The sequence below is a fragment of the Triturus cristatus genome, chromosome 8 (assembly GCF_964204655.1).
Source record: "Triturus cristatus chromosome 8, aTriCri1.1, whole genome shotgun sequence".
Lineage (NCBI taxonomy): Eukaryota > Metazoa > Chordata > Amphibia > Caudata > Salamandridae > Triturus > Triturus cristatus.
In genome coordinates this window covers 830,234,386-830,260,416 of record NC_140591.1, presented here as the reverse complement: position 1 = coordinate 830,260,416, position 26,031 = coordinate 830,234,386, and the positions used below count along the sequence as shown (strand labels likewise).

The window sequence follows — 26,031 nt, the reverse complement described above, 5'->3', positions numbered from 1 at the left end:
TCACTCCCAGATTCCAGGAGTTAGTAGGGAATCAGACTGTCTTCAGTGAGTCAAGCAACGCCACCAAGGCAAGATTCACGACATTCTCCAACAGCGCTCCTGATGCACCCGTTTTGAACGGTTGACACTAGCCACAAACTATCCTGCTCACTAGCTGAATGGACCAAGTCTATTCTCCATGGACATGACTCCAGGGGGTACGCTGCTTGAAGATCTGGGACTTCTTTCCCCATTTACTATGCTTTAAAAGGTAATACTTTTAAATATATAAGGAAGAATGTGTTGTAAAATGGCCTATGTTTGCCTTTTTTTCCCCAAACATTTTTTTTAGGGGAGACACCCCCAACCCCTCTTGCAGGGGTCATGCTCGCAAGCTGCGCTCGGTCTCTATGGTCTGGTCAAATTTGCCAGGGCTGCTTTGGGTTCCCAGTCCGGCCCTGCCTCTGGCACCGTGCATTATAGGGAAGCACTGGATAATGTGCTGTGTATTGTACATTGTGGCGCTGGGTGCTGTCCAGCAGAGAGAGCACAAGGTGTGAAGAGTACTACGGGACACCGCTTGTTGTGCAGTAGGGGCGTGCAGGGTGATGCCAGAGAGTGTCACATTGTCGAATAAGCCGTCAGTGGTAAATTCAGTCCTGTCTCTTTCTGCCCATCACGATACTTGCAATATTTTGACTACACGCACTTGAATATATAGAAATAAAAATGGAAACCAGATCGGGCATCTAGCCTGCTACGGTTGCCGGGGCGAACGTTCTGCCAGCCTTTCAGTGTGATGGTCTTGAGTGTTTGTTTTTAGGAGAGCAAGAAACAATTCGCACTTGGTACCATGATTTAAAATCCTTCATGTGCCCATAATATGGGCAGTTAGATCCTTTAACACATTAGCTGTTTTGCAGCAAGATGTGTGATGTGTCCTACTTTGCATCTAACATGTATGTTCCAGTTCCTTTCTTCCTTCACCTCTATGTACGGAAGTGCTGTGACTGCCCAGTGTGTACTGTGAGTAATAAATAGTGGAGCAGGTTGCATTTGATAGAGAGACTGCTTTACTTTACCTTGATGATAGCGATTTGATATAATTCACTATTACTCTGTTGATTACAGTAAACAATAAATAACCCCCCTCTTGCTTTGTCTTTTTGGTAAAATGACTTTTTAGCTTCATATCAAAACAAATCCACATTAAACTGTGTTTTAGTTTTGGTTTACTTATTATAACATTCACAGTCTCTGGGCAGAGGATGATATCGAGCAAGTTAATGATATAGGGATATAGAAAGTGTTACCGCTGCTTGAGAGTGCATTTCCTGAGTGCCTTCTTCTTGGCATTTTATAAAGGGGAAGATGTAAAAAACAAACATTCCTGATGGCAGTCATTCATTGTAATCACTTTCCATATTTTTTAGGTCTCGCCTGACCCAGCGCATGCGCTGGTCTCGCGAGACTTATTGAGAGGGCTCCAAAAAGTGCTACCAGGCCAGCCTAGAGCTACAGTGGATGTGCGCGCCACGCTTGACCGCGATTACTTTCACTTTCGCGGCCGCATGACATAGCCAATAGGTCTCGCGTTTGGGACCTTATAAGTATTTTGTTATGCAACTGTTGCATGGTTAAACACTTATAAGGTCCCAAAGGCGAGACCTATTGGCTATGCCAATGCTCGTTTCTTTATACTATTTACCTTTGCCTGCTGCTGGGAAGCTTTTCATACCATGCCACTTTAATGTTTATCACTTATTGCAATCAAGCAATGTAGTATTATGAATACAGGCTGTAAATGCAGATGCTTTGTTCTAGAATGATTGCTGTACAGACAGGATCTTATTCATCTATCTTTAAGGTATGGTTTGAATGAATGCTGCAAGTACAATTATTTTAGCCAATGCTTTTCGATGGGCTTTCGTTTCTGTGAAAAGGGGGCGTGGCATAGGAATTATGACCTGTTTGCTCCATTGATGAAATGCCTGGATTGATGTGTATATTATTTGTTCTTTTAGGTTCTAGATCTAAAAAGATAAAACGGTGGTAAACAAGGCTAGTGTAGGAATACTCAAAGATTAAGAACCTCTGGAGCAAGTATATACATCCATCTTGTGTTTTTCTTAGTCCTGAGACTGGTGAAATTGTTGAACTTTATTTCATACGTGGTTGCTGACTGCGGTACATTATGGAAAACCTGGAAAAAAGGGGGTTTTGCTAATTTATTCTGTGCTGTTTTTTCAGATCTGGAGTATGAAGCAAGATACGTGTGTGCATGATCTTCAGGCGCACAGCAAAGAGATTTATACAATCAAGTGGAGTCCTACAGGCCCTGGGACTGGCAATCCAAACTCCGGCATCATGCTAGCAAGGTAAAGGAGGTGATTCTAGTTTTAGATAATATTCACTTGAACAATATTTGATTAGCCCCAGCAAAGCTACACCAGCAGTGCACATAAATAAAAGATCATGTACACACAGGGTTTGCAGCAGTGCAAAATGTTAGACCACACATGTTAATTATGGATGAAAAACATCAGACCTCTTCTGGCACTTCTCGGTGTAGCCGCAAGTTTGTTTTGAGGTTAAGTTTAAGACAATCTTGGAAAAAGTTGGACAATTAGAATTGGAACAGTAGAGGAAACCTACAGTATGAGATTTGCATCACTAACACCAAAAACCTTTATCTCAAGGTCTTCTGCAAAACCATGTAACTGGTCTCAAACTCTGCCTCCTAAAACCTGAGGATCACCCGACTGATTTACATAGCCTACATTGGAAGCGTGTGCAGCAATGCAATGCTATCCAGCCGAATACCCTTTCTCTGTAATGGTTTGCCATTGTGTCACACCCATAACCATTGGAGGGGATGTCAAGCCATCCTGTTTCAAATTATTCCTTTTATCCACACTGTACTGACATCATTGGCATGTAGCCAAATACTAAAGTTGACATATACATATTTTTTGTCTCAACCAATGCTTTGCTGTGAAATGTTTGGACAATGGCATATGTTTATACACCGTTACCTGCCACTCCAACAAGCTTGCACTAAATGCACAAATAAACAGCTCGCCTTAAACCCAGTGCTTCTGTGGAGCCTTTTCATCAAAGCATGTTTTGGTCTAAACTTCCCCTGATCTCTCGAAGAAATAATGTCAGACCCCATTGACGAGCAGATCCCACTAAATTGACTCTGCAGGCTAAGCCCTTTAGCCTGGACAACATTCCCTTTGGGCAATACTTAAAAGTGGTTGCATCTGCCTGGCCCCGCTTACCAGGCTCCTCCATGCAACATCTCTCTTTACTATTAGCAGGAAAGAGAAAGTCAAAATAACATAAAGGTACGATATGCTAAAAGTCCAAATCCCCAGCTAATTTTGTCTGCCATCTTCTTCAGTGGGCCCAGCTGCAGACTCCTCTTGTTTACAAATTTGGAGGTGGACAGAAGGAAGCTACACACTTCTGTCACAAGCCCCTCCTTCTCTGTCGTACACTCACTTCATGCCTGGGACACATTTTGACTCTTTCAGACACTTCCTGTATTTTAATGGCATCCCTTCAAAGACTTGTTGCAAGAATGTCTAGGCCAGAGGGTGAGGACATCTTAGGAACGATAGTTGATAATTCGCCCGTAAGAAGCACATTTATAATGAGATTCAGATTGACTGTGGGTATTTGCTCGGTATTAGATAAATTGATTTATTCTCTTTACCTTGGTCATGTGACAGGACTGATTAGCACAAGTTGGATGTTAAGTATTGTGATGTTTTCTCTCGAACATTGTGGTACAAATTAACAATGGTCTCATTATTCACATAGGAAACAGGGGGTTAAATCGTAATCATAGGTACTTACTCAGGTGGCCTACATAAGCATTTCACAGAGCTGTGAGATTCAAATTTTGCACCTTAATTCCACCCCTTTCTCTTTCAGCTAGGAGGTTCTTATATTATTTTCATCTTTACTATTCCTCTGTTTTTTTCTTCAATTTTCCTTCTCTCTGGTTGAGGCATAAAACATAATTACTGCATTAAGTCACGCAGGTTATTGCACAATATGTAAAAAGTGACACCAAGCTTGCAGCCAGGACACCATAGTGTGTGGAAGGTTCCTGTACTTTCGTAAACATCATTGTCATTTTTGGATGACTATTTAACCTTCTTCCCAATTTAGCAACTGTTGCACATACTTAACCTTCCCCGACCCAAAGATCCTGAGAAAAACATACTTAGGAATCCAAAACCATGGTTCGTGTGAACAGTTACACCACGCTCCACTCCCCACTCACAGTCGTACATTTTTACTTTTTTATACTTGTACATGTGTACAAAAAACAAGTTAAATTGACCCGTATTTCATCAGAGAAACTGCACCGTGTTATGTTGTAGATCACCTGCTGTGCATATTTCCAGCAACAACAACACCATCTCATAGAGCCAACACCTTTGTTCCCTTAGCTATACATGTTGTGAGTTTCTTTATTATTTTTCAATGATTTAGGAATGTCCTAATCAGCTGTGGGAGAATGGCAAAAAAAATCTAAAATTAAAGTCATAGTGGGGCATCGTGGTCAGGGCTGACTTTACGGCAGTGCGACTGGTGCAGCCGCACTGGGTGCTGACCTGTGGAGGAGGGCTGACCTCAAGGTAGTGAGAGAGTCCGAGAAGGCGGTCATGGGTTGTAGGGGTTCCAAAAAGAATTGTGGCACCAGTCGCCACCAGTGCTAACGCCAACCATGATCGTGAGCTTACGGTTGAGGTCCTAGTGTGTCGTCCTGACTTAGTCTATGATTGACACATCAGCAAAAACCTTTTTTTACTGTAGAGGAAATGTACAAACCCAACAGCTAGATGGTGGAATAATGCACAGCACGTGAGTCTAGAGTTACATGCTGCAATATTGTTACAGGTAAGTAACTAGTTTCCTTAAAACTGCCAGACTAACAAAATATTAGGCCATTGTAGACCAGAAAGCTGTCCTTCCTTTAATCCACATGGAAAGTGAACTCTGCATATTTTGTTTTGTTTTAAAAAGTTATGATCGCAATTTCGAGAAATTCCTAAAATCACATGTGAAAATGAAAGTTGCATTCATGACATCAGCAGTGTGTGCCATCTGATGTATGTTTCTTTCCTAGTGCTTCGTTTGATTCCACAGTCCGGCTATGGGATGTTGAACGAGGAGTTTGCATCCATACATTAACTAAACATCAAGAGCCAGTCTACAGTGTTGCGTTTAGTCCTGATGGGAAGTACCTGGCTAGTGGGTCATTCGATAAATGTGTTCATATATGGAACACTCAGGTAAGAACAAAACTGCTCATTCGTCATTACAGTGCCAAAACTTATTCTATTTTCCTTCGCCCTCCTCTCAATTTTGTACACTCTCTTTCTTCTTACACTGTTTAAGACACAGTTGTGACCCTTCCTATCTCCTAAGTTTCTGACCCTTTCCTGAACATCCCACCATCTCAAACTAACACCCCCAGCATGGATCTGTTATAGGGTCCAAACCACTAAGCATCTGAAGGTGACAAGCAGCATAACATAAGATAAAAGACATTGATTTTACATTCAGGTTGCAGGAGGATATTTCCTGTATAGAACAGTTTTTAAAAACATGTGAACATCCTTAGAGAGCCTGTGGACCCTGAATTTGTACTTTGCAATATACTCCAGCTCGGTAACAGTCTCAGATTTCGATGTCTGTCTCTATGGTCAGTCTGGAAACTGTAGTGTAGTGTATTGTTTTGCATTTGCAGTCATTCATATTAAATCTCTGATCAAGCCTTGCCTCTATGCCCCTTTTGAGGCATTGATCAACGGGTGTGGTTTCGTAAAGGCAGGAGGGTACACGGTTATTAACTTTGTATCGATTCAGCAGCAGGATAATCTTGATCATGAAATTATAAGATGCAAAATGATGACTCTCCAGGAATTAAGTTTTTGCAGTAGCTACTGTTTTTACTGTATTTGCATACCTTCTTTTGACTTTTTAATGTTGCAACCAGCATATGTCTCACACCTCCAAATGTGCTAATCACAGATAGGTTAAAAAGTGGTGCCATACCTAAGACTAGCGTGCTTAAAACAATTTCCATTGCAGAAATAATCAAGGAAGAGCCCTTGACTTTCTGCTTTGTACTATGAATCGTATGTACAATGATAGGCCACTTTCAGCTCCCTCCTACTTCATCTTTTCTTCATAGTGCTCAACTTAGAATAGGGGTCTGTCGCAAACCCATGCTACAAAGCAAACAAAATGCATACCTAATGTGCTAGCTTTGCTGCTCGAAATCTGTCACAGTAAGAGACAGTAAAATATTATTGGTAAGCGGTGGTGTAGAAGGGTAACGGGTATCAGGATGGAGGTCTCTCTTAAACAGTGCCTTCGTGCCGGCGGGGGGGATTTCTACAAACTATGAGTAAAAAAAATATTATTTATTTAATTTTACCTCGTGGTCGTCTGTTGATTTCCTCCCCTCAACTAGAAAGTTCTTGAATTGTAATGCATGATTCGCTATATTGTGTCTCCTCACACTCTTTGTCATGTTAAATTCTTTATCATCAATGTGCACTTTATCCAGAAAGCAATCCTTTTTGCTACAGTTTCCAGCATGTCAAAGTCCAGTAGGGCAAGCTTCAATTGATAAACAGTATTTGTAGCTGCAAAAAATATAACCAGCTATTGTGAATGCCAGTGTTTACATTAGTTGCCACATTAAAACCGGACCTGTTCGCTTTGCCAGTGGTTGTTAGATCTAATTAGAGACTACCAAGTTTTACTGAGCTTGAGTGTTTCATTTTCTCCTGTAACAGTAAAACAATAGTCATCCTTCCAGGAGTGGACGTGCAGCAAGGTTGTTTGTCCTCCGCGCTTGAGTTTCTTCTCCATGCACCTTTGAACATGTTCTACACCATATTTGTGCTGTCAACCAGGTAATAATGAAAGAATACATGGTGAAATCAGGAGTTACTGACTAAAGCTGTTCTTTCTTTTTAGAATGGAGCTTTAGTACACAGCTACAGAGGCACTGGAGGAATATTTGAAGTTTGCTGGAACGCTAGAGGTGATAAAGTGGGAGCAAGCGCATCAGACGGCTCGGTAACCATTATTGCTCACTTTTGTTTCTCTGGACTCCCGTTATTATTCGTAGAAAATGTTGTAATGGATCATGTATTATTTGAATGTGCGTTGGTGCCAATGTACTGAGAAGTTACAACGATTTGCCGTCTTACTTTACATATGTGACCCCGTCGGAATATAGCCTTAGAGCTCAACATAGCGGGCTCTACCAGCCATTAAAGGCCCTAGCCGAAGTGAGGGCCTTTAACAAGGGAGTGCGCCTTTAATGGCCAGTAGAGCCCGCTATGGAGGGCTCTAAAGCTATTCAATCATTCCGCCTCTAGAGGGCAGAATGTTCTAATTTGTAAAAAGAAAAAAAAGGCCTCTCTGAGCCCAAGGAGTTTTAAATCTTCTCGGGTTATGGGGGCTGTGAAATGGAAAAAAAACATTGGAACGTTGCTCTCCAGGCTTCTACAAGCCGTTAGAAGCCTGGAACACTCCATTGTCTTCAACGTAGCGCTCAACATTCAATGTTATAATTAGATTTAAAAAACACTTTTGTGAACACCGGTGGTGGAAGCAATGTTTTGCTTAAGCTTTTTGTTGTGCCTTCCAGCTGTTAAGGTTCAGAAATATATGATGACACACATGGCAGTTGAAAATGTATTGATGCTGCTGGTTCCAGTATTTCTGGCCATTGTAAAATTGGAGAAGGGGGACTTTTCTGCAGAAACTGCTGGAAGAGAAGGAGCAAGAGAGGGCACAGTTATATCAATGAAGAAGGGGCTGAGGAACATGAAACGAATCGTAGTGACCCAATAGTGTCACCTAACAGAACCAGACCTTTTTGGAAGAAGTTTGATGTCTGTCTAGAAAAAGAAATGAGTGAAGTCTTGTATTAAATTGTGTGAGAGGTGGGGTTTGATTGATGGCTTTAAATACAAAAAGTTGAATTTAGAAATATTTGAAATTCCTGATCTGCTAGGGTTTGGAGGAGTTGCTACTATTGAGATGTCACACTTTACCAATGATACAACTGTTTAACTCATGAGTACTCACTGGTGCAGCAGAAACCCCTTTCCAACATTAAGATCCTTGCATTGCGCCTAAGGGTAAGGGCTCTCAGACCTTTTTGCCCCTTTTCACATTCCCACAATAATAAGTATGCATTCCCCTGTGTTGAAGAGACTATTTCCTGGTGTATACTCAGACCATATTGTCTGATGCAGTCGGCGATTGTCTCACCAGGACTGAGGTGTGGTTCTAGATGTTCCATAAGGCTTCTTAAAGATCTGGCTGAAATAGAAATGAAGCCTTCAATAGTCATCACAAAGTGAGGAGCTCCAGCACCATTTAAAGTGCCACCTCTTCCTCCTATTTTCAGATGGAAACCAGGGTACAAAGATGATGCTACTTCGAAATCAAGGTCTTCTATGCTCTTCTTATGTGACGAAATTCCTGAAGGAAGGCAAGTTTTATGCCTTCTGGTGGTGTACATTGATCTGCCTTCCAATAATTGCTGACTTATTCAGTCCCTCCTCTGGACAAAAACTTTCCCAATCCTTAAAGTTGAGCATGATAGACTCTAATACCTTGATTCCCACAGCCGAATGCATTGACCATCAATCCAGCAAAGGGTATTTCATGCACTTTTCTCTGCAGGTACTTTTTCATCGGAGTAAATAAACTCTATTGTTTCTCGTGGTTCAGAATGAGCTTTTCACGTCACATTACAGGCTGACATTGATGGCATCTAAGTGCACTAAAAACATCTAATCTAAAAATACATTGGCCAGGTCCCTGCTGAAGCAGTGCACCTGGGTTAGTGCCACATTCAGATGGTTGGCCTCCCTCTCTACATTTCTATATGTGTTTTTGATTATTTTTTTTATGCGGCTAGGTCAGCTCTGGTATCAGAGTGCTGTACAGAAGCAGATCAAGACAGAGTAATAATTTGAAAAGAACAGTCTGCACATTGACATTGGTCAAGCTGCAGTGTGCTGGAGTGGGCTAAAGAATAAACCTGTGCTCTAAATATCTTCTTTATTAGCTAAAATCCAAACCACCAAAAAAGTCTCTGGTGTCTTCAAGGCCATTGCTAGTTTACTTTTGTCACAGTTAATTGAAAGCACATTCTGCTTACTCTCAGTATGTATGGTCACAATTCACCTACGTGTGTGATACAAGGACTCATAATAAATAAGCATTTGCAATGCAAACTGTCTTGCCTTTGGGACGTTATATGTATTTAGCTATGCAGCACATTAGCCTGGGTGCTGAAACATCTAATGTTCTTTAACATGGAGGGAAAGTAAGCACCAAACTGAGTGACATGCCGGGTATGGGAAACACATGGAGAGAAATATTGCCTTTCATTGGGGAAATGTCCAAAGCTCTGTTTTTAATATAAAATCAGGGCATTCGGTGGTTACATCACTGAAAATACAAGATTTGAAAAGTATGTTGTCTACGGGTGCTTGTGAAAGACGATATCTATGGACTAGAATCTACAGAATGCTAAAGTGATTCTGGTATTTTATTGATCTCTGCTGGTCGTTTTCTATCAAGACAGTTAAATAGAGGCAGTTGAACAGAAAAAAAGTCCCTAAGCGGAAGCAGACAAGTCCTAGGGCTGATCTCCAGAGCCCACAAAGTACATAAACATACAAGTATACACTAAAGTATATACAAGAGGTATTAAATGCTTGACCTAAAAATGAGTGGAGAACTAAAATGAATGCAGCACAACCACCATTGGAGAAGTGTAGTTCAAGTGAAATTTGGAATGGGTAATTCTTAGAAATTAATTGACATTCATTGATTTGTGCCACTTTGAAAGCTGTGCATTTTCCGATTAAGTACTGAGTGAGAAACCTTGAGCATATCCTGGTGTAATATCCCCTTAGTCTGAGTATTTATTCCCATCACATTCTTGGTCATACTTTACCTTCTTCTATGAGATGTCTGTACTTGTCAGAATGAATGCCAATGAAGGGGTTTGGTGCCATGGTTTTCTGATCCAAGTGGCACTGCTCTCCACACCATGTGAAAATAGATAGTCCTTACTGTTTTTGAATGTTCTTCAATTTGGCTATACTAATCAGTAAATATTACTGTCAGAGGGCACTAGGGGTGGCACATGAGGCCACTAGGCATACCTAGTAACCTATGATTCTGTGACTTGCATTCCTTTAGGTTTTATATGTTGAGTTGATTTTTAGTGGACCATTTCTGAAAATCCCTGTCCTCCAGGGTATTTGAATATATGGAGCACATATATGGGGTGTCTCCTCCAGTAGTACTACACACCTTATAGATGGATGGCAGTACAATCCATTTCTAAGAGTCTTTTAAGATTGCAGTGTATTTATTTGTTTATTTATAAATGTAAATAATTCCATTGTATTCTGATTTTGAAGAAAAATATAAATTGTTTCATCAGTAAAAAATCTGAGTGGTCATTAACACGTTTTGGTATAAGACCCTTTATCAGGAGATGATTTTTCTAATGTATCTGTTAAATTAAAGAAATTAATATTATATTTTCAAGAAAAATAAGTCTATAACGTTCTCAACTGTGTCTATATCAATTCTAATTTTATAACGTTAGAATCTGTTTACTACCATAACCCTCCTTCCCTCCCCCTTTCTGCCCCCGAGCATGCCTCTCAGGATTTACAATGTATAGGGAGTCCCAGGCAACATGTTTGTTAATGTAGGAAGAGGTTCTAGTAAGTATTTTGTTACCTGCAATAGTGACTCGTTGTTATGAAAGATGCGTAAAGGTTAGATTGCAACACCACCTCTCCTCTCCAAATATTCATAGAGCTGAAAAGATATTATTGAATAGAAATCAGAGGGCCAGGTCCAGTAATGCGTTTTAGATGACCACTTAACCAGGCATGGTCAGGAGAGTGATAACAAATGCAGCATGTCCTCTATTGTAGAATCATTCATATTTCCACTCCAGTGTGTCCAATATACCATGTTCAGACCTCTTGAACTCAAGATGCAAGTTCAAGCTCCTTTTCTTGCTTCCATTGCTACATCCATTTTACGACTGTTTATTACCAGTGAGTTTGGGTCTTGCTTAGTACTGAATCCTTGTATTGTAGTTATGAGCTTCTTCGTGGAGAGGTGGGCCATTAACATCCATTCATCACAACTAGCATGATCTGTACCTGCTGTCTTCCTGGTGGTCATGAGGGTGGTATCATCAAGTTTTAAGGCAAGCTAAAAGGGCAAACCCCATCTGTGTTGGAAGTTTTCCTTCCAGGGGAGCACTATGATTTCTTTCATTTTGTGACATTTGGCTACAGTTGAATGCAACTTGTGTTGAAGTATTCCTACACTTGTGTTTCTGACGTCCAAATCCTGTCTTGTCCTTGAGCACCACAATATTCCTCAACTTGCACGCTCATAAAGATGTCTCTGTCTTAGTCTAGTACACTGAGTAGGCCCCGATAAGTGCAATATAGTTGTAGCTCATGCATATCCGAGTTTGAAATTAATTTGTCAACCAAAGACTTGACGACCACCTCATGATCCTCATCTTTTGAAAGCCACTGTTGTTCATTGGATATGCAGATTGTCCAATTTGGAAAGATCTGTTTTCGAAAGTGTCCTCTCTGATGTGCAGCTGGGCCTTTGTATCTTCGAGTAGTTGTATTTTTTAAATCCACAGATTGATCTGCATTTATGTCTCTTCACTTCTAAATGGTTGACCAAATTCTCAACCTTTTGGACCTTGTTGGCTCTGTTCATCACTAAATTGAATATGTCTAAATTCAAGTGAGGGCATCTCTATGGGTATTTTCACTAGTAGAGATGAGAAATCTCTCATAGTGTGGTGGCTAGCATTGGATTTTGAATCGGGGACAGCTATTATGGCAAGAGATGGCAGTATCTCGGCTTGTGCATTGCATTGCGAGTTACTCTGCTGTATGCGTGTCCTTTGTGTTAGGGCATCTTGCCTCTTGAGGTTAGAGTTTCACAAGGGCTTTAAAGGTTTAATGAGAGCCTCACAATGTGTTAGAATTGAGATCAGTCTCAGTTATGTGGATTCCTGGCAGCTAAAGGTCTGGAGTTTGCACATCCGCACTCAGATGATGCAGCATGAAATGCCAAAGGTGTCAGGCAACACACTGTGCACTCTGAGAATGTGTTTTGGAATTACAGAGCATTGACGGAGGACCAGAGTGAGTCACCAAATTCAGACCCCTCTTCCAAGTTGAAAGGCATATTTCTCAATATCATGGGGAATGGTGGTAGACTACACTGTATGTACCAGCACGCCACACCATAATGCTATGGTGATGCTAGGTGGGAAAATTACTCCTCCTCTCATTCATATGTGAACTAATCTCAGCACTGGTATCTGTTCAGTGGAAGATCTCAGGCTGATATCATTATGGGGAGACCTGTACCACACTCTTAGCGGGTCATCTCTCAGCACAGTCCTGCCCACTAATCATTGCTCTTTCCCTTCTCTCTCTCAGTCACCTCACACACTCATGTTGAGCCGCTCGGTTTCTGTGAATCATCTTCCTCATTGCTTCAGGGAATTGGTTTGCTGCTGTAGGGTGTTCTTCAGAGCCGCAACCAGGCAGGTGTCTCCTTTGAGCTCTTGGATATTCTTCATTCCTCTAAGAGGACGCCTGACTTCACCTGACTTCACCAAGGGCACAGTCCCAATGCTTTCCTGTTTAGAGCTTTGGCTCCACCTCCTCCAAGGTGACTGACAACATGCTTGGATGCAGTCCCAGTGCCTCTGCTTCTGGCAGCACCAGAAATGGGTACAACATTTTAGAGATCTGAAGCCTAGCTTGCTCCTCACCCTCCACATCCCTACAGTCACTTTTCACCCAATGCACCATGTTCTCAAAGATATAACAATTTGAATGTAGGGGGCAGATGGGGGTTGTTGGGAGTTCTCAGCGTCTGGGAATGACAAACTCAAGGCTTAATCTTGCCAGATGGATCTAACCATGCATTTAACTTTTATCTACATATGCTGGATTGGAGTTAAGGGCAGGTCCCAAAACACACTCAAAAAGGTACCACCGACCCATTTTGACAACACTCCAGAAACACCTCAGAACCTCCCTCAGGGATTTCCGAAGGAACCTCAAGACATGGCTCTTCCAGACGAAACAGGCATTATCTCTTCCTCCCCAGTCTGGCCTGCCCTACTCAGTGCCTGGATACCCTCACGGGTGATTAGCCGCGCTCTAGAAATTCACATAACAATGTTTACTGGGCTTATCCAGAGTAAAAAGCTGATGTTCTGCACCTACAGTTATAAAACATTAATGTATTCATTGAACATCAGGAGCAGAGATCCAGGCAGGAAAAGTGGTGTTTAAGTATGTAAGATGGTTCTAACCTCTAACATACATGCAGTGAGGACCGACATTATTTTATAGTATATGCATAGCATTTAAATACACATTTAACATCTTAGGTGTGTCTCGTTGTAGACACGATCTTAGAGTGACAATTTAGCATTCTCTATGTTTTTAAATAGTGGACGTCATCAAAGTGACGTGTTGATTATGTGAGGCTAAATTATAGTTCATGTTGCAAAACGGTTTCTGCAGATAGTAACTCACTTATTGCTGGTGGTAGTTGCTGCTACTTGTTCAGCATTTCTTGGAGTCTTTTAGGTGCAAACTTAAGTATTGCAAATGGGCCACAAAACAGGCATGTGCCAGGTCTGTGATCATTCTTTCTACTTGAATATTTGGTTTTGATATTACACACAAACTTTGATGCGTATCTAAACAAACAGGGGGACCCCCTGCCACAAACTGTATGTAAAAGGACTGTTCAATGAGGATGGAAAGAAACATGGAGTGACCCTTTCTCGGTAAAATCTTATATTGCATGGTGCTTTTTAGGTCGAGCATGGACAGCGCATGCGCTGCTCTGCAGGGCATGCTGTATTGGAGTATGTACTTTAAGCCCCGTCCATATTTGTCATTGACTTGTGTCATTGCCCTTAGTAAATGCTGGCTTCTAATTCTTTAATAGGCTTGTTTGTCCCTCCTTAGTACCGCCTTGTCTTCATTTGTAACCTCCCATGAGGATTGGCCCTTTTACTTCAGTTGTTACACGGTACATCTTATTTAGTCTGTAAGCACTATTTTCTTAAATGAGTTTCTCCTACTGCAGGCACGACATGCTTTACTGCAACATCCAGCGCATTCAGCACGCCATGCACGCTTTCTTGGACGAAAGCGCCCCATACCGCATTTTCACTTTAATAGTAGTTGCGCACCTTTCTTTAGACACAGCTTGTCTAAACAAAGTAGTGTGGCCTTTATTAACGTGAAAGCACAGCATGGGGCGCTTGTAAACAACAAGCATTTGCAATGCAATAGGTCTGGCATTTTAGAAACTTTGACCTATTGGATTTGTAAATGAAAATTCCTTTTATTATTGCTGTTTTTTAAACACAGAAATAAAAAGGCATTGTCATTTACAGTGCCAATAGCTCAAAATCTCGCAATTGCGAGACCTATTGCATTGCAAATGCTTGTTTAAAGTTTGTGCCGTGGCGATCAGCTCTAGATCATAAGCTGAATTCAAATGGCTGTAACATCATTGAATGCCAGGTTAGTTCAAGGTTTGTTTACTACGTCAGTGCTGCTTAAAGGACATCAATTGTTAGTTGTGGATTATGGTGACAAAAATTCTGAGCCAAATTATGAATCATCCTCTACAGCTCCTTATAGAACAAAAACACTGATGCTTTCACATTAGTTGTGATACTGTTTACGTTTTTTTTTTTTAGAAAGATGCGTCGACTCCTGAGCAGTCCTTTAGCTTTTTTGTGGACTGCGAGAAACAGATGCGAATCTTTGAGATTTGCCTTGATTTTCACAGTAAAGGGGATGTTTATGACTGAAAAAGACACATTCCTTGCAGGATTACAGTCATGATACAACAGACACAGCATTCTATCCATCCTAAGTCAGTAAAATGACTACCATTCAGTTGAGCAACTATAGGTGCCATTTTTCAAGTGTTTAGCAGATGCACTTAGCTATATAATTGATTACCTTAAACATTATTATGGTAGGTACGTGGGAATTGCACATTGTAATGTTTCACTTTCCTGGCCTTTGAACGGTTTGCTCAGTGGGAGGAATGATCCTTCCACCTGGTCCATCAATCCACTAGTATTTGTGATAAAAAAAACAAAAAACTTAAATCTGATCTTGCAGTTTAAATTAATGCTGCAAATTTTGCAGTTAAGTCCTGCTTTATTATTGCAGCTCAGTGCTAGCAGAAAGTGCTTATGAATTCAGGGCGTTTTACTTCTGTGTAAAAGCTTCACATAATTTATTAAAAAATGTAAAAGTCATGCATTGCCAGAGGCTTGCATCAAAGAGCCCAATGAATAGAGTCGCTTCGAAGAGTCAAAAAAATTCAACCCTCAATCATACAAGAGGATTCATTGAGTGAATTTTTTGCTGACAGCTGTGACTGCAAAGATGGAGAACACCAAGGGACAGCAGAACTCTCTCTCTGCAGCCATTTGTATTTGCTACATGCCTGCATTGCAGCCCCTGTGCCTCAAAAGGACCACGACGTTTGCTAAAACAAAGCAGCCCATTGCAAAATAACATTGAGGAAGCATGCAGTGGTCCATGGAATCGATGTCTGGCTCCCGCACCCCAGCCCGCTCTGCCTAACATGCTGTTCACCCTCATGAAGACCTTCCACATTACGAATGCTTACTGACTTAACAAGCACAGGCAGTAACCGTTGAATACTTTGATACCGCATGACTGATTGCCAATCATTGACGAGTATACTTGTGGTCCCACTAGGAATTCGGTAATGCAACTGTGATGCTCTCTTTTCCTTGCGATTCGCAGATAATACATTGTTTAGACTGTGTCTCTGTGATGTTTGAGTCTCAGAATTAATCTTTGGTAAATTATATTTTGGTTTAGCTCCTATACAAAGAATGTGCAGTACTAGCTTTGCTAGGGAGAAACCTCTTTATCATTGGACGTAGTATCACAGGCCAGAGCTGGACATGGCACATGCAAAGCCTTTGGTGGTCTGGGCGGTTTCTGATGGTCTGGCCTGATGAGCTAGGATCACTAATGTCTGCATTGTAAAAAACAACTTACGCAAGTGGAGTTCACACCGGGAATTTTCACGAAGGTCAGTTTTCTCAACACAACATATTTACACTTCCATACGTGTGATCACTTAGGGCCTAATTGCGACTTTTGTCGTAGCAGTGGCGCAATGGTGCCAAAGGCTGTGCCACTGCTCCGCTGAAGGTCGCTGCCGCCCGCCCGATTATAGACAATTTTGTTATCTGGCGGGCAGGCGGCGGTGCGATCCCGCTACAGTGCGTCTTTCAAAGGCGGCAGTGCTTTTGAAAGAGGCTCTGCAATGGGAACGCCACATGGGGTTCCTGCACGGTATGGACTCGAAAGTGCATGCCGTGCAGAAATCTGGGTGCATGCATACAAGGAGGCACATGTTGTGCACCCCTGCATGCATCCCCAGGCTGAGGGGGCACAGAGGGCCCTGCTGGGCCTCCTTTGTGTCAGCCCCACCTACCTTTTCGTGGAGGAAAGACCTCCTTGAAACTGCTGGCAGTCCTGAAACTTGTAATATATATGTTGGTACCGCAGCGGCACCACCTGCATATTGCATAGCCTCTGACCACCTCACCACCACCAGTTGACGGCGGCCCAATTACGATCCGACTGCCCAAGTCATAATAGGGTGGTCGGACCGCCGGTGCACCTGATGCAGTGGTGGATGGACCGCCGCCGCTGCGCCACCACAGGTCTGGGGGTCCTCGGACGAACAGACTGGTAACTAGGCCCTTACTGTTTTACATCCTTACTCAGAATTCCTTTTAATGAAAAATTTAAACCTTTCACTTACCCCCTCACTGCTGATCACTTCAAAGCAGCTGGCTGTTTACACTTAACACATTTCATTTTCTGATCTAGGACGTAGGTCTTTTGGAATCATAGCCTGTGCCACAGACGTATAGGCAAGTCCAAGTAGGGTGCCTTTGAGCATAGGATTAGTTTATCAACATGATCCAGCATTTATGCTTTCCCTTCTTGGTTTATTCATTGTAGGTTGGACATAACTAATTCCAGCAAACAATGGTATAAAGCAAACACACTACTACTACAATTAAGAAACACAGAATGGAGTTAGCAGCTACTGTAGCACACCATCAGTCAGAATACTGATAGATAAATTGAATTTGGATCCGGTATGTGTGTCTTCCTCTGACACAACACTATTTATTTTAATGCACTGTGTTTCAGGAACATGATTGGAATGGGGCATTTTATTATAATTAAGGAGTGCTGCCTCATTACAGTTAGTCAACAACATGTATCCGTTAAAAAGTGTGAAGAAACATTCTTTTAACAAATGTATAATTGTTCCTTTTCTCATCTTTTAGGTTTGTGTTCTTGATTTGCGGAAGTGACAATGGAACTTTTCTACAAGATGTTCAAAGATGGACAACATCAGTGTGTGTGGGATTAGACATTCAACTTTTGCTAGCCTCCCAGAATCGTACAAACTTGACTAAGTCAGAATGTACAATTTAATTTTCTGTCTATTGCAGAGAAACCTAAAGTATTTTGTTCATGATCTTTATGGAGGTGACAACAAAAAATAAAAAAATAGACTACAAGTCATTTCACAGGGATGGGAATGACACCACCTTGGACCACGCTCTAACTTTGAAGCCGGAAATGCATCATCTTCAGAAATTGCACTTTTTTGGTTTCATATGGCAGAACTTGCTCGCTAACTATGACAGCCTACGTAGCTGTGCCAAATAAAAGGAAGAAAAACGAAAATAAAAAAATATAAAAAAGAAAAAAAAAGAAAAACAACGCTGTGATAAACCAAAAGGGAAACTTTTCCCTGTGTGTGCTTTCTATTTCTTTTTCTCTTTCTACTGTGGACACTACACTTGACATCCCAAAGGACTTTTCAAGCTCACTTTGTACTGTTGGAATATGTGACTTTGTAATCACAACACTTTTTAGACTACTTTTTGTTCCATGTTTTTTCTTTTTCTATGAGAATGTGGTGGCCTCAAATACAGTAGGCTTTAATATTGTACTGATAAATTGCTTCTAAAGTCTGCGATAGAAGGAGCCATGTTGACAACAGAGAATTTTGACAGAGTGCTTCCTCCATGCCTCTTCAACCTAACCCTCGCCTGTTCCTTCCCCCAAATTCTCACTGTCTGATTTTTAATAGCCATCATTCAGATTTTAGCACCTCAACGGCACTTTCAGCATATTGTGTAACAAGTGCTCTATGAAAGAATTCAGTGCTAGCTAAGCTTTTTACAGAAAAATATGAACTTTAAAAGAGTGATCCCATTGTATTTTTTGAAAAACTTAATATTTTTTATGTTTAAAGCTATGTTCTAAAGGTCTAACACATTGTGGAATGTGGGAAACCACATTTAAGTTGCAGCTCTTGTCTCTTTTGTAAAATTCCTGCAAACATTGACAAGGTTTAGCATATTGAGGACTTTCATTCTAACCTCACTATGTAGCGACTCATAGGTTAAATGTACTGTTTAAACGGGGAAGCAATAGGAAGTCTTTGCAACAGTTTATGGAGTGATCACAACCCGCAAGTGCCTTGAAGCAAGGCTGATTTTGACATTTTAACTGACTAGGCACCTACTAGACTGGCTTTATGTTGTAAGGCTGTGAATTTAGCCAAACCCGATAAATAAAGAAGGTTGCTGGAAATACAGTGTTTGGTTTAACCATACAAAAAGGAATTGAGTTGAAGGCACAGCCCAAGTAAACCTTCCAGGTACTAAAGGCCATACTTAAATGTACCAAGTTCAGCTTCTTTCATAAAGTCTTATTAAACTGGACGCCAGTGAGGGCTCAAAAAGTAAATACCTCTCAAAATGGCAGATTCCAAAATGGAAGATTCCTTTAAAAGGACAATGTTCCAAAATGGCAGATACAATTAGGTCTGTGTCAAAGATAGCAATTAAATAATATACCCTTTACTATTTTTGTTAAAGGTCCCTTTGTCTGTAGTACCAAAAACTGTGTGCTATGGTAGATTTGAGAGTGCCTGTAATAATAAGAGGTGGAAATGTTTGAAAACTTAATTAGTATTTGCCCTAAAACTTTCTCATTAAGGTGATCTTTTGTCATTGCCCAGTAAATATGTAAGGGCCAAAACGCAAGAGCTAAATGTTCTTCTGACCGATAAGTGGTGGCAGCGAACATATTTATACCTTTTCTTTATTGTAATTGCATAATTGTTCTGCTTTCAATCTGTTCATACTTTTTGAATTTCCGGGGCGTTAAGTACCCTTTATTTGTCTTGGTAACATACATATTCGGTTGAATAACATACTTTAAACCAGAGAGCTCAACAAGGTGCATTCAATTAGGCAGATGGGACTAAATTGATTCACATGACAGCTCACACCTTGTCACAAGTCGATAGCATGATGTCAGTGCCAGAGAAAAGACATACTCCAGCCTAACGAATGCAGACATACCTCCTTTCGTCTTGCATGTGAGCTTGCAGTGATGAAAAACAACCATGGAGAATTAGGCTTTACTGTGGAGTAGAGGTCCATCTGTATGTCTCCTCACCCAAACATCTCCAATTCCCCAGAATAGGGTAGCATTCTTTATTCTTTTGCATACTCCACCGCATGAAGAAGAAAGTGTAGTAGCATGTAAATATAAATATGCTGCACCTGTAAAAAATGTGTATCTGTTAGCACAAGTCTGTGTTTAAAACTGATACGCTACATAGCAAGTGTCCATCCAAATCAGCGGTGTGGTGTGGCTATGCCTCGTTGACTATTTCTCAGTCTGCATATTAGTGGGGATCCAAAATCTCTTTTTACTTGTTTCACATTTTTTACATCAGATCAGATATTCTACTCCCATTTCTCTCGTATAACGAACAGTTTATTTGTTTTAATTCGATTTTGACTAAAACGTTTCTGATGTGTTGGTTTCTATTTATTTCAACAAATGCCTTTTTGGCAGGCTTCCATTCTTGCAGTTGTTTGAGACTGGTAAGCTGCTCTTGATCTTTTCACCAGGCACAATTTATTTTGGACATGTGCATTCTGTACTAAACTGCCTATTCCATTGGCTGCTAACTCGGCTCCCTTTCCTGATCAGTCTCTCCAGGCAAGTAGAGGATTTTTCATCATTGTGAAAACCTGGCTATGACAAGAGATTCCATGCTGTTTCTAAGGGCCAACCAGCTGGATGAGCTTATGCTGGTTAGTCATCATCTATGCTGTGCAGGACATTTTGGTTCTGCATGCTCACTTAGTCGAAGTCTTTTGCAATCAGGCTAAAAAGGTTGTATTAAATAAGTGGTTCACTTCCATGACAACTTATCATGTGTGAGATCTCGGCAACACAGTATTCTCTCTAGGAATGTGAAGGTCAGATGTTATCTGGGAATTCCTTTAGGGTACCAAAAAAACTGAAAAACATGGTTTTAATGTTTTTGAAACACCCCATAGCTTCGTAGATGGCACTGGATAGATTATAGCTATAATTGACACTCCAAAGGGGACATGTCCGTAATCTTGTGGAAAGAAGATCTCCAACTAAAAAGGGTTTATCTTCTGATATTATCTCTTGTGATGGCCACAGGTTTACTGGGCAAAGTTAGAACTGGCTCCTTAACTGCAAAGTGGGTTGGGACAGGGCTTTCTCCTCAGAGCGGAGACCCTGCCCTAATTGTCAAGATTCCCATTCTTACTGCAAAGCGTGGTATGTAACCAGACATTCACCCATTGAAAATTATTAGTTCCAAACTATTATTTTCCCAAAGTCGTCAAACTGTGCCACTCTTTATACACCAGAAATGTCCAAGTTATTGAGACTACTTGATGAGAAGAGAAAGGTGAGGGGGACAGCAGTTCTTATATCTTGTGCTTTGCCTTCTGCATAGAGATGTGGTCTCCATTTTTAACACCAATGAATAATCATCAAATGAATAAATACAACCATCAAGAAAATCTGTCCTGTTGCTTTCTAGACCTCTATATGTCACAGAGGACACTCACAAGATTATCTAGAACTTTTTCAGCGGCAAAAAAAACGTCTCTGACTACAGGCTTTGATCCACCCCTCCTTCTCCTTTGGATCCATCTGATGTTGCTTTTCATTAACTTTGTTAACGTCACAAACAGAAACGATAGCATTTTTATTGTTGTAACTTCCACAGGCTCAGTCAATTCTTGTTCCAGAGCGTTCTACCACCCTCCTCGTCAGTAGACTTGCAAAATCCACTGATCAGTCACATTTTGAAAAGAAAAAATATATTTTGGTATGCGATAGAGAAAAATGGTATGTAGACAGGACTCTTCTTGCACCTTATTGCTTTGCCCAGATTCCTGTGTGAGGTTTCCACAGTCAAAGAAGGTACTCCTGTGTGTGCAGGACAGGTTAGTATGCACTCGGATATGCGACTGAGAAGTAGAATTTCTACCTATGTTTCTTTGACAATAGAATACACTAGTATCTGCATAGCAAGTCTGTTCAGCTGAGTAAGTGCATTTGCATACCACGCATGTGAAATTATGTGTTATACTCCGAAGTGTCCATGTTCACTTAAACAAAGTGATAGGAGCTGATTTAGAATTGGTAGTAATAACAAGTCTGACGATTTGTGGTGAATTGACTAGTATGCAAGTGTAGAATCTACTGTCCTCAACAAGGATTCTGCTGATGGATTCTCCCCTGGAGGGGTATCCTGTAGTGGATGACTTATCAATTGCTTGTAAAATTGGTGGAATTACTGTTTGAAGCCAGCTCTACATTAGATAAATAGGATGGAGTGGTTGAAAATCGGGTTATAAACGGATGGAAGAAATCGCTGCAGGTGTTTGACTCTCCGTGACTAGGTGGTTCCTTATGTGAGTCTTGGAGGCTTAAAGGAAGAGTTGTATTCCCAGTTTGCTCGAAAAGTAGCCCCAAATTTCTTGAAATTGTAGCTGCTCCCATAACATGGATAGTACTTGTGCCAAATCCTTTTCGATGAATTCTACAAGTGACTGCCTCATGAGGTATGAGAGGGACATTCAAATGCAGTTTCTTCAGATCACTCTCGTTGTATTTGGATGCTAAGCTCCTTGGACTACCCAAATGTTTTCCCCCAAACCTTTGACTATGATGGTAGTTGCTGTCAGGTGAATGGAACGCTGGTACCTGAGGGATTAGAGAACATTTGAGCAGAGCCAAGTCATTGTTTTTTATTTTTTTAAATCATGCAGTAGGCTGTGCAACGAGCAGGACCTCTTTCCATACCCGTGGTCTGTGAATAGGGCTTAAAGCTGATGCACTCGTTTTCACGAGTCGCTGTTCATTTCCTTGGGGTTATTGTCGTGAAGAGCTGAACATACGTGTGAAGGACCAATCCCTGACTAGCTACAAGTTTGTTGGAGTCTCCTCCTGCCATTGGTCTCTTATGGCTTCTGACGTTTTGTTTTAGTTCTTTGCATTATCTGGCCTGCAAATAATGTCTCCTTTCACACGTATTTTCGTACAGACGTTATTAATCTAGGGTGTCCCAGGTCAATGCTGCTTGTGTGTTTTTTCTTTTTGTATAAATGTGTTTATCTGTATTTAGAATGATAACACAAAAGTAGAAAAAAACACGCATGCTTATCAGATATTGCATAGAAAAAATCTCAACACGTTCTTGACAAGTATGAGTGACAATTACAGGTATTTCTCACAGGAATAAAAAATAGAATTGGGATTTGGTAGGTGTAATTCTTGCCTTCGTGTCGTCTCATCCAAGGATCAGTCCATCTGAAAATCTTCTTTCCAGAGGCCACAATTCTTATGTTTAAGAGGACACTGTTGAGCTTTTAATATTGGTCTTTCAAGGAGCATACATTTGTTCATACACTGTACCCAACCTCATAAAGAGAAGGGATTGATAGGTCTCCAATGTTTAGCTATATCATGGTGGACTATATACACAGATCCATTTGTAACAGTGGTTTCTCAGACAGGTTATTGTTGGTGTCATCAAAGATATGTTAAAGGGTTCTTTTGAGTTGGATGGGTTTGTCCAACCCAGTACTCCTGCAATAATATCCAGGACTTTTCTTCATAACACCTGGATAAGCAGACATTCCCAGATGGTATGAAGCAACACATGCGGTGAGGGATCCAAGACATGACACATCATCATCTCACTCCCCCCATGAATAGTCAAGCTTGTATATAATAATCTCTGTGGAGGAACTTGAATTGAATCCGTCAGTATTGGGTGAAATGTTTGTTGAAACTTGAGTGTTTCTCCTATCATTCTCAGACTGATAGTTTGCATTACCAATCCAGGCATGCTGGAGTGCAGAAAATTAATTATGGGAGTTAATGGCCAATGATTATAGATACAGAATATTTTCTTGTCCTCTCACGCTCTGATCATGAACTTGACATTGTGTGTTAAAGTCCGCAGTGTCCCTACATCTGAGTTAAGGCATAATGACATGATGCAGTTGGCGATAGCAGAAAAACTGGGAGTTGAGGTCAGCAAAGTCATGTTTCTATGGTTTGCCATATATTACAGCCATGTCCATGGTCTTTGTAGTGCTTCAGAAACCCCTGTTCCTATACTGCCCAATAATCTTTGGGGGAAAACCCTTTGAAAGTAAATGGTCTATACAGGAAAAGCTAATGATTGGTAGCAGCTTTTTCAGTCCTGGAAGAATGGTAGAAATGTTTTGTTAAAATAAGATGCAGTCCTCAAAGTAGAACCACCATGTCATCCGAAACATTGCATGATTTCTCTGACTTACCATACATAGGAAAGACTGAGATTCCAAGACAAAATTAACAATAAAAAAGTACTGGGAATGGTTTTCCCTGATTTTTAAGTCCATTGGTGTTGCAAAATAACCCTTCCCTTCTACATTAGGTGTGCACTACACTGAGTTTGTTAATCAGTGGGCTTGCCATTTGCGTTCCCTGATTTTAAAACAAATGCTAAGTCAAACTATAAGTGTAGTTACCTATGTATTTGCTTTGTTTATGCATTTTTATTTAAAGAGACCATTACTGCAATGACATTTTGTGAGGTATCTGAAGTCCGGCACAAGAGCAATTCTTAAAAACAAAAGTCCTAAGTCCCAGAATTAGTATTGGTGAATGGGAAGTATTGATAGTTAAACACACCTTTCATCTTTGGAGTTTTCTTTTAATATCTTAAACTGTGGTTAAGTTTAATGCCAAGTGAAGTGCACTTCGTCAAATGTAAGGTTCCGCTTTGTTTTATTTTTTCTGTTTTTGCTTTTTTGTGTGCCCCACCCGCCCCCAAAAAACATGAACTTTTTGCATTCTGGTAAATGCGTTTTTTATTGTCTGTGTCAGACTTTCAGCCAGAAGCAGTTCTAATTACAGAAATTCCCAATTTTCCTTTAGATAACGTGTTCAGTTTTCTCCTACATACCCCCTCCCACTTACGCCCCCGCGCCCATTTGTCTTAATCTGCCTAGTGTGTTGTAACTCGCCTGTTTCAAAGACAGAATTGAACATCATATTCAGTGTCTTGAATAAATTGCTATATTTTGATATTATAAACGTGTGAGCAACTTGTGTTTATTCCTGTGCATGTTTATTTTATGCTTGGTGTTTACTTTTTTAATTTGATATATGCAGGTCCTATCATCGGAAGAGCTAGGTGGGCTTTTGGTTTTGAACTCCTGCTCAAAGTGGGCCCACTTATTTTTTTTTCCCTTTTGTTAAGGCTTTAAACAAAAGGCTTATGTTGTCAGTATGGGCCTGAAAAGCTAAGACCAGCATGGATTCTCTGCCTCGAAGTGAACGTTGCCAGCAGTCCAATGTTTCAATTATTAATAGAGTCTTAAATCAAATTTTAGACCTGTTGTACGAGTGTCTTTGTACCTGCTACTTTTCTCATTGTATCTTCATGCATACTGCATTCATGAGGCGTTTTTGAGTCATGCTTGTGTTTTTGAGACCTCACGGGCAATTAAAAAAAAAAAAATACACGTTATCATGGGTCAGGGAGGGAATGGAAAGGAATGGTGTGAAGAAGCAGCATGTAAATCATGATGCAATGATCCAAACATTCTACTGCTTACATTCCATGCTCTTAACCAACCAAACATATGAAACGATTCTAAGCCCAAAGTTTAGTGCTGATTCGACTGTATTTATTTGAATACCCAAAATCTGTTGTTTATGTGTCGTTAAGATTTTTTCCAGCTTCTGTCTGTCCGTTTTTTTCCCTGTCCTTGAAATCCTAGGGCAAGTATGTACTACATGGAGGAGAGCACCGATATTCCCTGCTAGCTATGATTTTGAGAACTTGGTCTGTGGCGGAAAGTTGACAACTAATCTGCCATGACTTTCTATGTAGATATTGATGAGCAGCCAAGACCTGGCTGGTGGGTGTTTCGGGATATATTATTCTTCGTCACTGGGTATTACTTAGATGCAAATGCTTGATTTGGCCCCCTTAGACAGGGTTCGGAATCCTCTAGAAGTGCTAAGACAGCAGTGTACATAAACATTTGTCACACCTTTTGCAATCTATTTACCTCTTTTCAGAACCCAAACGCTGGTCAATGAGGTGGAGAGCTTTGAGCATTCTACCTCCCAGAGCCTTCCATAGCTCAGAATTCATACCAAGCTCAAGAAGGGATTCTCAGAAGCTTTCCTCTCACTTGACAGCATGTGTGGTTTTTTGTTTACATTCTCTTTTCCTGGGACTGTATGTTTCGTCATCAACTCAACCCCCACTCCTTTTTACGAAGAAGAAAAAATCTATCATTTCCAAGGTGAACCTGATTCTTCTGCTTGGTTCACACTCTCTAAGAAGTATCTCTTTAAAGCCAATTCTACATGTTGGGGGAAAAAAAGTTTATTACTGAGAACCCGCCTTCTCAGTGAATTTTGTACTGGCAGC

General features: G+C 40.8%; 1 protein-coding gene across 5 annotated transcripts in view; it reads left to right on the top strand.

Moving 5' to 3' along the window:
* The window catches only part of LOC146805136 (F-box-like/WD repeat-containing protein TBL1X), a 738,509-nt gene extending 720,394 nt beyond the window's left edge, over window positions 1-18,115 (top strand). For all 5 annotated transcript variants that reach the window (XM_085622288.1, XM_085622291.1, XM_085622290.1 and 2 more), the window contains 4 exons: window positions 2,230-2,357; window positions 5,126-5,291; window positions 6,991-7,092; window positions 17,513-18,115. In XM_085622288.1, coding sequence (XP_085478414.1) covers window positions 2,230-2,357; window positions 5,126-5,291; window positions 6,991-7,092; window positions 17,513-17,539 — 423 coding nt within the window. In that variant the 3' untranslated portion in view covers window positions 17,540-18,115. The remainder of the gene's footprint in view (window positions 1-2,229; window positions 2,358-5,125; window positions 5,292-6,990; window positions 7,093-17,512) is intronic.
* The last annotated feature ends 7,916 nt before the right edge of the window (window positions 18,116-26,031 follow it).